The sequence below is a fragment of the Podarcis tiliguerta genome, assembly GCF_965153285.1.
Source record: "Podarcis tiliguerta genome assembly, chromosome: 9".
NCBI lineage: Eukaryota > Metazoa > Chordata > Lepidosauria > Squamata > Lacertidae > Podarcis > Podarcis tiliguerta.
The window spans coordinates 28,128,031-28,139,386 of NC_139542.1; the positions used below are offsets into that span (position 1 = coordinate 28,128,031).

At 44.3% G+C, this 11,356-nt stretch overlaps 1 protein-coding gene across 3 annotated transcripts in view; it reads right to left on the bottom strand.

Moving 5' to 3' along the window:
- Positions 1-10,676, bottom strand: part of PRDM5 (PR/SET domain 5) — an 85,870-nt gene extending 75,194 nt beyond the window's left edge. For 2 of the 3 annotated variants that reach the window (XM_083457331.1, XM_083457329.1), the window contains exons 1-2: positions 10,361-10,628; positions 5,782-5,865 (exon numbers count right to left, since the gene is read on the bottom strand). In XM_083457331.1, the coding sequence (XP_083313457.1) occupies positions 5,782-5,865; positions 10,361-10,453 (177 nt within the window). In that variant the 5' untranslated portion in view covers positions 10,454-10,628. Of the gene's footprint in view, positions 1-5,781; positions 5,866-10,360 lie in introns of all 3 variants that reach the window. The other variant, XM_083457330.1, reaches the window with a different exon arrangement.
- Positions 10,677-11,356: the final 680 nt, after the last annotated feature.

Sequence of the window (11,356 nt, forward strand, 5' to 3'; positions counted from 1 at the left end):
AAAAAAAAAGTAGAAAGCTCATGTTGGCAAATGTGGCTCAGGCAACTTGCTAAATGACTCTCTCAAGTTTGAAATGAAATCATGTTGTGTTTGGCCAAAAGGATTAAGCAGCGGGATGTATTCTGCTGCACTACATGAGCATGGCTGTGAGCTGAAGTCAAATACTTTACAGCCAGTGAGGGGAAAATGTCAGCACAGCAATGATAACAAACAGATGGCTTCTGCTACAGCACTCAGTAAACACATTGCTTGCAATTTTGGAGGCCATTTGGTGGATTGTTATTAAATAAGAAAGGCAAGAAACTACATTCCCATATAAACAGCAAGGGCGGGGGGATATTCCGTGACTCCTCTAATTTAATTTTGAAACAGAACACATGAGACCTGGTATGGGATGCTCTTAGAAGCTAAATGTTAGCCTTGCATTGATCTTGAAGCTGCTGGGTTAGAGCAATTTGCCGTTCAGGACTCTATCTAATGGAGTGCAGCCCTTCTAAGGGCAAGTTGCATCTATCTTTTTGAAATCTGCCAATGCCATTCCCTCAAAAGGGGCACTGATGCCTGCAATTTGCTTCCAATTCTGGCAGAAAATTTAAAAGATGAAGACTTTTCTACAGTCGATTGAACTAACAAACTATAGTTTGGTTTTATAAAGTTTGGCTTGCTTTCCAGCTGCTCTTGCCTTGTAACTTTGCAACTTGATGTGCATCTGGAGTGCAATGGCCAAACAAACCATGGTTAAGAGTACTGGGTTTACGTGTAACATCAGGCCATAGTTAAAACAAATCAAGGTTCATAAACCAACAACAAACCATGGCTTCAAATTGTGGTTTGCTGGCAATAAACAAACCCTAATTAAGTTGATTCAGATGAGCAAACAAACTATGGTTTAATAAAACATGGTTTAGCGTTAGGTGCGAACCAGGCCAGTGCTTTGGATACTTTATCCATAGACTATAGAAAGGAATATATAGAGATTACCAGTAATTGCTGTTTATTATTCATGGACCTTCAGTCCTCTGCAGAATATTGTAGGTGATGGCAAATATTTTTAATGGTATTTTAGGAACCTTATCCAGAGAGGTAAAGCCCAATAAATGTTCTGCCAAGCCCAGTGTTGGTTTGCATTAGTCATGTGGTCTTTAGTGAAGTGACTTCAATGAGATAACTTCAGAGCAAGTGGTCTGTGGCTTACAGATAAAATGTTTGCATACCCTACTACTTCATGCCATGGTTCTTAATTTGGCAACTGAATTGAGGATACTGTTATTTGTTTCAACCCTCAGAAGCCCATCAGCTGAGGGTGTACTGATGCCTAATTTCATCAAAAGCAGACAGCTGCAAGAGCATTGCAGGCAGAGCAATGATGTCACTTGATTACAAATACTGCCACTCTATGAGCACAAAATATTTCATTTAGGAACTGTTTTTACAAAGCAAAACAGCAAACCACCCAGCAGGGCTCCCTTAAGACGCCCTCCAAGAATACTAGTCTCATCGGAGATCAAGCAATAGCTCTGTCATATATAAGACCACACATCCACAGGATATGGGCCGCAATCCCAAATGCACTGAGCATCCCCAAAGCCTTAATGAAATCAACAGAGCTTTGAAGGTCCAAGCATACTAAGAGCTATAGTCAGCCTCAACAAAGGCTCAGAAGGGCTCAGTCTAAGATCTGAACTGCGTGTTTATAAAAAGCACTTGATGCAGCCCTCCTAGCACTGTATGATTTCATAATATGAAGAGGGGAAAGACATGCTGGAATGCTGCAGCACATCCAGATCTCCCTGCTTACCAAAGTGTCAAGGAGAAAAATCCCAGCCTAGCCTTCTACCTGATATCCTATTTTTCAATGAGCAGAATTTTATTTGTTTACATGAATGAGTATGCACTTTTGATGCCTGACAGTGCTAGGCATGGATACTAGGGGTGTGCGTAGGGTACTTGTAGCCAAAAATGGAAGTCATCGGAGATCCCAACAGTTATGGTTTGGCAGGCTAAACTTTTTGAATATACAGAATTAGCGAAAATGACATATAAAATTCGACACCAAAAAGGGGCAAAGTTTGTAGAAGAATGGGGTAAATTTGTAACATATATAGGAATCAACTGTAGAAGTTTAAGAACTACAGCAGGGTTAACATAACTCTTGTGACGTGTATAGAAAAGTAGAAGGAACTGTAAGAGAAGATGTATATTAAGAAAACCGCAACTGGGAAGGAAGGAAGTCGAGGCGTGATTCTACGCAATGTAAATAAGATGACAGTAAGAATGATTGTAAAGATTGTTTTATTTTGGGGTTTTTTTTTGGAAAAAGTCAATAAAAAGCATTAAAATAAAATAAAAAGATACTAGGGGTGTGTGTAGCCCAAATTGTGAGGCAAATCATAGTGATTTGAGGAGTCTTTCACGTTACCACATTGCGCCATTAACAGGTAATGCCAAGGGAGATCAGGCAGCGCCCAGTCCTCGGAATAGTTTAGTTTCCTCAGTTTTTCCATAGCGTGAAATATATTACCCCCCCCCCATCCCGCCACCCCACACAGACTGGCTTTTTGAGAAATGAAACACAGGGCTCTTCCACACTTCTGCTTTTCTGGTGCCTCCAAAGCACAGGTCTGAGCGGTTTTCTGCTTGTCCCCTGTTTTCTAGAGCAGTTTTGTCTTTCCCCTGTTGTTTTCCCCTGGAAAACCCATTTTTAAAAAATGTTTGATATTTTACTATGTTTTTATATATGCTGTAAGCCACCCAGAGTGACTGGAGGAACCCAGACATGGGGTGGGGTAATAATAATAATAATAATAATTTTATTATTTATTTTATAAACTGAAACAAATGTTAATCCAGAGAAAACCTGACTGATACTTGCTCAGATTCAGCAGTAAACAGCAGGATTTCCCAGGGGAAAGTGGCAGGGCCAGTGGAAGTTTGGAAGATCCCTGAGTTGATAGAAAAAACACCCAGAATTCAACTGGAAAGAGGTGGAAAGGAGAGTGGAGAGGTGGGATGATCTTTTGATTTGACTGAGAGGTCTAGCATTTAAATTGGTCACTTATTTTCCAGCTGCACTCCAATCACAGTGATTTGGGGGGCACAATAACCCTCCTCCCAATGGATCGTCCTTGTCCTCCAGGTCTGGTTATCACCCACTAACAATTACAAAACATAGGGCTTTCTCATTTCCTCATGGAGGGTACTTACAGGAAGGGGGCCTGGTGACAAATATTTTCCATATTTTTTAAATAACAAAAGTAAAAATAATCTGTCTGAATGTGGGCAGGTTTCTTACAATTGCCCCCTGCCCAAAAAAGCCACCCCACTAAATGATGGGTGGGAACTATATTAGGAGTCTTTCAGATTCTATGTAACCTACGAAGAATATTTCCTCATAAACTGGAATGATCTTAACTCTGTTTTGAGGGTGCAGCAATGTGGTTAATACTGCTACTACTAATAATAGACAATATATGAGCTCCAGCAAAACAGTCACTAACTTGAAGCGGCCTTCCTAATTTCTTGAATGGCTATCTATGTAAACCTGGACAGCTGCTTTTTACTTTACGTGTCCCTAGCCACAGGCGTGCAACTCAAGGCCACTTCACAGCATGATTCATAATGCACAACAACACTTGTATTCAGATCAGCGTCTGTAAATGTAAACTGCTTGGGTTCAAACATTCAGGAAGTCATAAAATGTGGTATGCAGGAATCTGTGCAAGGTTCCAAAAATAGGTCAAAGAGGGGGAAAGCTAAGAAAAAGTGTCAAAGAACCATATAAAACCTGATTTTATGGTTTGCTGTTAGAACATCTACGTGTCACTGAAACACTGTCACACTCTCAAACAAAATAATATTAAACCATTTACAGCATTTAGAAGATTATTGTGCTTCTAGGTCACTTTAATTAGACAAAAAGAATCTTTGTTCTTCATAATGAACAGGGGAGCCAACTTGGGTCCCAGGTGCCCAGTGCACATGACATCATGATGTCACGTTGCAGCATGATGTCATGGCGTCACATTGCGGTGTGATGTCATGATGTCTCTCACCCTCCCCAGCCTCGGAACCTGACTTCCAGTGGTAATGGAAGTCAGGATCCAATACCTTACAAGACCTCAGAAGTTGCACTGGGCAGCACCCACAACAATTTTTTGTGGATGCTCAGGCACCCAGATCCCTCTATAGTTGGTGCCCCTAGTAATGAATATATTTAAACAAGCACCACTGCTAAAATGGCATTTATTAAAGGAAAACTACACCCAAAGTGGATCGCTTCTTATAAGAGCACGCTTAAAATTTAAAAGCAGCCATGCCACCATTATTTAAAATACAGGCATTTATAAACTAGATAAAACAGCAGAAATGCTATCCATTCAAGAATAGACCTGTAATATATGGCCCTAACTAAGAAAAAGTAGTCTGGGTTGGTTTTAAATTGGAAGAGTTGTGACCATTCATGCCTTTGTAGAGGTCTATAATTCCCTAGGTTTCTCTATGTATCTCTCTCCCTCTCTCTCCCTCCCTCTCAACTACATTTTGTCAGTCTTGGTTTTGTCACAAGTAGTAGTGCCCTTTGCGTGCTCACTGGAACGACAGATCCTGAAGCTGAGACTCCAATACTTTGGCCGCCTCATGAGAAGAGAAGACTCCCTGGAAAAGACCCTGATGTTGGGAAAGATGGAGGGCACAAGGAGAAGGGGACGACAGAGGACAAGATGGTTGGATAGTGTTCTCGAAGCTACCAGCATGAGTTTGACTAAACTGCGGGAGGCAGTGGAAGACAGGAGTGCCTGGCGTGCTCTGGTCCATGGGGTCATGAAGAGTCGGACACGACTAAACAACAACAAGTAGTGCCCTTGTAGCGCCTTTGTAGCTGCTACTGCTGCTCTGCATCTTTCCACCCTGGTTGAACACAGTGTATTGTATAGCATCCGCACCAATGAGTTGCCCTACTCCCAACCTCACATCACTGGCAATAGGTGGTGGGGCAGAAGGGCACATGGTGTGGAGACCTCATACACTGAATGCAAGTAAATGTGATTGGGAACAGGAGGAAGAGATACAAAGATGATACAAAGAAGAAACAGTTTTGTATCCCATCACATCTAGTTAGACTAACAAACAATAGTAATTCTAGCCCTGGGTCACATCCACACAGTACATTTAAAGCACATCGCTTCCTTCATAGAATCATGGGAACTGTATTCCCATGCAAGGAATTGTATTCTGCATGCTAGGTATTGTATCTACATTTGGCTCCCAGTACGTTTCCGAGTACTGAGCCTTGGTCCAGTATACCTGAAGGAGTGTCTCCACCCCCATTGTTCAGCCCGGACACTGAGGTCCAGTTCCAAGGGCCTTCTGGTGGTTCCCTCACTGCGAGAAGTGAAGCTACAGGCAGAGGGCCTTCTCGGTAGTGGCGCCGCCCTGTGGAACGCCCTCCCATCAGATGTCAAGGAAACAAACAACTATCTGACTTTTAGAAGACATCTGAAGGCAGCCCAGTTTAGGGAAGTTTTTAATGTCTGGTGTTTTATCATGTTTTTAATATTCTGTTGGAAGCCACCCAGAGAGGCTGGGGAAACCCAGACAGATGGGCAGGGTATAAACAAACAAACAAACAAACAAACAAACAAACTACAGTTCCCAAGATTCTTGGGGCAGGGGAACCATGTGCTTCAAATGTACCATGTGGATGTGACTTCTTTGTTTTTGCAAAACAATGTACCAACTGAGTCCCTAGAGCCCCAGGAGCCAAGCCATTCCTGCAGTCCTCACCTCCCACATCAGTCTGCAGTCTGTGTCTTCATCCAGCTCCTGAGGCATTCGCTTCTCTCCTGCAAAGGGTCCAAATTTTTCGCCCTAAGGAGTGGAAACACAAGCAAAGCAAAGCCATCAGACCCTTCCTCCTGTTCTAGGAAAATGTATTGCTATGTTCAGTTTCACAACTTCATTGGGGTCAGCTACATATTATTACAGAAATGTGTGACTGCACCACTGTTTCTTTAAATTACTTACATGGGGTTCAGGTTTAGAGGATTCATGTCTGAACAAAGATGTGGGGAAAGGGGTTTATACCCTTCCCCCAGCACCCATCCCCAATGGAAATGAATCCTAGCACCCCACCAAAAAGCTGCTTTATTCCCCAGTGGTAAAAGCCTTCCAGCACAAATGGTATGTCCAGATGTTTTTTGAATCAGAAAATCAGAACTGGCGAGAAAGGTTAACTTCCCATACCCTATTTGAAAAAAATAAAACAAGATATGGGGGACAGGTACCCTGAATCTCTGAAGAGGGCTAATGGTTTTATCCAACTAAGGTTTACTTAAATTAATGAACATGACTACGTCTGGTCCATTACTCTGAGTAAAACTTCTTGAATATCATGCAAACTCCTTTTAACAACTGTATTTTTTTAACTGCTTAATGATACAAATTAGCAGCCTAATAAGGATATGAGAAGGGACACGGATGGCTCTGTGGGTTAAACCACAGAGCCCAGGACTTGCCGATCAGAAGGTTGGGGGTTCGAATCCCCGCGACAGGGTGAGCTCCCGTTGCGCGGTCCCTGCTCCTGCCAACCTAGCAGTTCGAAAGCACATCAAAGTGCAAGTAGATAAATAGGTACCACTCCAGCGGGAAGGTAAACGGCGTTTCCGTGCGCTGCTCTGGTTCACCAGAAGCGGCTTAGTCAATCTGGCCACATGACCCGGAAGCTGTACGCCGGCTCCCTTGGCCAATAAAGTGAGATGAGCGCCGCAACCCCAGAGTTGGTCACGACTGGACCTAATGGGCAGGGGTCCCTTTACCTTTAAGGATATAAGAAGAGTTGGATCAGACCAAAAGTCAATCTAGTCCAAACTTCTCTGTTCACAGTGACCAAACAGATGCCTTTGGGTAGCCTGCACGCAGGACATGAGCACAGCAGCACTCTCTCCCACTCATGATCTCCAACAACTGGTATTCAGTGGCAAACTGTCTCTCATTCCAAAGGTTCTATATCACTATCATGACTAGTAGCCATTGATAGACTTATCATCATTGGTGAATGTGCCTAATCCCCATTTTAAAAAGTCCAGGTGGGTGGCTATCACCACATCTTGAGGGATCAAACTCCACGGCTTCAGAAGTTAATTGTGTGAAGAAGTGTTTCCTTTATCTGTCTCGAATCTTCCACCTTTTAGGTTTATTTTATTTTTATTTACTTTTTTATATAGCAATCGATTGTAAAATACCGTATTTTTCGCTCTATAAGACGTACCTTTCCCCTCCTAAAAAGTAAGGGGAAATGTGTGTGCATCTTATGGAGCGAATGCAGGCTGCACAGCTTTCGCTGAAGCCAGAAGAGCAAGAGGGATCGGTGCGCATCGATCCCTCTTGCTCTCCTGGCTTCGCTTCGCTGGAGAGCCACAGCGCAGCTTTCCCTCTCTGCGCTGCACCCCTTCAGCGAAGCGGGAGGAGAAATGGAAGGGGCTCCATTTCTCCTCCCGCTTTGCTGGAGAGGCGCTGAGCAGAGAGGGAGAGAATTTTTTTTTTCTTGTTCTCCTCCTCTAAAACTAGGTGTGTCTTGTGGTCAGGTGTGTCTTATAGAGCGAAAAATACGGTAACAACAGCAACAACCTCAAAGCAGTTTACAAAAGGATAAAACAAGAAAATCAAGGGAGAGGGGGAATTACAAAACTTTAAAACATCCAAAAATTTAAAATACTAAAATTAATTGAAATCCACATCCGCTTTATTGGATATTCCCTGGTTCTAGTATTATGAGAAGGATAAAAACCTCTCACCCCCCCCCCAAAAAAAATTACTTGCCTTTTTTCTAAAACTTAAAATGCCCCAGATTTTGTAACATTTCCTCATGGGGGAATTGCTCCAACCCCTGGATCCTAGTGGTTACTCTCCCCCACCCCCTAAATGTGGAGAATTGGCTCATAAAGGTCACACATGTGATACTCTGCCATGGCAATAGGAATGCTGTCAAAGACAGTAGACTTTACCCACCCGGGAAGAATGGCAGATGAAGTTGATGGATTATATGGAACTGGCGGAAATGACTGGCAGAATCCGAGACCAGGGAGAAGAGTTGGTGGAAGAAAACTGGAAAAAGTTTAAAGATTATTTACAGAAATGCTGTAAAGTTAAAGAATGTTAGAAAAATGTTGGAATGAAGTTATATGGCTTTAGTAGAAATGTTATAAGGAATTAAGTATAGATAGATTAATAGAATATTAAAGGGGGGGAATAAGGATAGAATGTGTTAAGATAATTATAGGATAGAAAATAGAGGAAGATGGAAAGGAATTGCTGAAACAGTTAACAGAAGTGGAATACAAAAAGGGAGGTGTGAGGAGGTCGTTGAAATAAGTGAATGAAAGAAAGGATATTGAAATTGTTTGAGGTGTTTTAAATTGTTTTTGTTTGGTTTTGTTGGGTTAATGTGTTAGTGTTGTGTGATGTCTTTGTATTGTATTGTATTCTTTTTTTATCTTGTTTTCTGCTGTGGTTTTTTTTTCTTTTTTTGTGTAGTGTTTGAATTACTGGAAAAGTAATAAATATTATTTTTTTTTAAAAAAGGAATGCTGTCAAAGAGACCCAACCTTCAGGAAAGTAGCCTGTCAGTTTTGTTCAGTGTAAGGTAAAGTAAAGGTAAAGGTACCCCTGCCCGTTCGGGCCAGTCTTGCCAGACTCTAGGGTTGTGTGCTCATCTCACTCTAGAGGCCAGGAGCCAGCGCTGTCCACAGACACTTCCGGGTCACGTGGTGAGCATGACTAAGCGGCATCTGGCGAGCCAGCGCAGCACACGGAAAGCCGTTTACCTTCCCGCTAGTAAGCGGTCCCTATTTATCTACTTGCACTTAAGGGTGCTTTCGAACTGCTAGGTTGGCAGGTGCTGGGACTGAACGACGGGAGCACACCCCACCGCGGGGATTCGAACCACCGACCATGCGATCGGCAAGTCCTAGGCGCTGAGGTTTTACCCACAGCGCCACCCGCGTCCCTGCTTTGTTCAGTGTACATTCTGTCAATTACAGGGGTCCGGGGGTGGGGAGAAAAGACGATGTCGTCTGCTGTGCTACCTGATAAACTGCAAATATGGTACTCACACATGACCCACTAAGTCAATCATCTATCCTATTATTTACCATAATGTGGACGTGGGTGATGCTGTGGGTTAAACCACAGAGCCTAGGACTTGCTGATCAGAAGGTTGGCAGTTCGAATCCCCGCAACAGGGGATTGTTTGGTCCCAGCTCCTGCCAACCTAGCAGTTCGAAAGCACAAAGTGCAAGTAGATAAATAAGTACCGCTCCAGTGGGAGGGTAAACGACGTTTCTGTGCGCTGCTCTTGTTCGCCAGAAGTGGCTTAGTCATACTGGCCACATGACCTGGAAGCTGTACGCCAGCTCCCTCGGCCAATAAAGCGAGATGAGCGCCGCAACCCCAGAGTCGGCCATGACTGGACCAAACGGTCAGGGATCCCTTTACCTTTAAACTGCTTAGCTGCTTATTTGTTTGTTTATAGGAACAAGGGAAGTTGTTTTATACGAAGTCCATTGGTGAATCTTATTTCGCATTCTCCACACTGACTGGCAGCATCTTTCTGGCTCTACTTGGACATACCTACAACTGAACCTGGGTCCACGCAAAGCAGGTGATCTATACGGAGCTACAGCCCAGAAAGCATAAACCAGGAACCAGAGGAGCAATTACAGTAAGAAAGGACAATAACAGTTTGCTACAATTTGGCAAGCTTTGGCTACCTAAGCTACCTCAAGAGAGCGGCTTTTGTTTATTATCCTTCCCTTTGCCACTGAGGTGAAGGACTGAAATACACAGGCTCTTCCTTTGAAACCGAAGACTGTCACGGATTTGCAAGATGCAAATTGAATCCCTGCCCCCAGGCAAATCTATTTTGGATGCGAATCGGATTTGAGCTCACAGTTCCTTCTTTTATGTGGCTGTTGTCGAACTGATGAGGATTCTGACTGCGCCGAGGAGAGCTCAGTCGAACAACAATGGGCGCAGGAGGCGCTGCGAAAAGGATAGATTAAAAAGCAAAAGTTTTGAGGCCATTTATGTAATAATTTCCACAAGTTGCCAGACGGAAGTGAACTAAAGAGTGTCACAAGAGGAAGAGGGGGTTGGGATTAAATGGGGAAGTTTGAAGCCTGGGGATTTGAGAGAGAGAGAGAGAGAGAGAGAGAGAGAGAGAGAAATACGTGGCAAGCTCTCTGGGGAGGGTGGAAGGTTAAAGAAGGGAGGAAGAGCTTGCAGGAAAAGCCTGGCGGATCTCTCCCCCCCCCCACCCGTCCTGCCGATCCCTCACCTTAATGGTGCAACAGCAAGGATCACCCACCTTTTTTACTCTCCGGGCCGTAAAGAGCCCCATCCCGTCTTGAATGTTAGATGACTTCAGGGCAAACCTGTCCGGCACGTACATGCCCAGCATTTTGTACTATTATGGGCTGGGAGTTACTAATGTAGCCTCTTAAACGGGGGAAAGGGATCCAGAGGGGCTTTCATTGCAAAGGGAAGCGGGTTGGGTAGGTGGGGTGTGGGGAGAGAGAAGGGATCGGGCGGGGAAGCCTTGCTGCTCGATCTCCTCCCCTGCTCTCCCCCCGGGCCGGGCCTGCTTCTTCCCCCCGCCCCGATTCCTCGCTCGCGAAGTCTCCGCCGCTGGGCCGGCGCTTCTGCCGAGGCTCGAGAAAGGCGGCGCTCCGATTGGCTGGAAGTTTTGCCGAGAGCGAGCGAGGAAAGGCAGAGCGCGCGACTCCTGCGAGGCGAGCGAAGGACCCCGGGAATCTTGGGCAGGGAGAAAGCAAGCAGCTCCTCTTTTCGGGACAGGACAAGAGCCCTGCATTCCTACTGCAGAGCGTGGGCTCCAGGGCTTTTAAAAAATGCTTTGAAAATTTGGGTCTAGCAGACCCAATTTGAGTGGCGCGACTTAAATCATTCTATGATGCATCCTCGAAGCATCAAACATGAGTCTGACCAAACTGCGGGAGGCAGTGGAAGACAGAAGTGCCTGGCGTGCTCTGGTCCATGGGGTCACGAAGAGTCGGACAAGACTAAACGACTAAACAACAACATGATGTATCCTGTATAGCACATTTCCCTGATTTTCATTCCCCCCTCTCATAACTCAAAAACTATATGGCATAGGAATTCTTTGTTCACGTTAGTGACTTTGACATGTGAAATAATCCAGTGCAGAACAGCAATTTCATTCAAAATCGGATATTGTAGCAGTTGATCTTTGTGAAAACATTGTGGTGATCTGTCATGGAACGACTCCATTGCCGAAGATAATACTGGTTACCCAGACCTTGTTGCTGGTTGGGAAGGGGCCCCA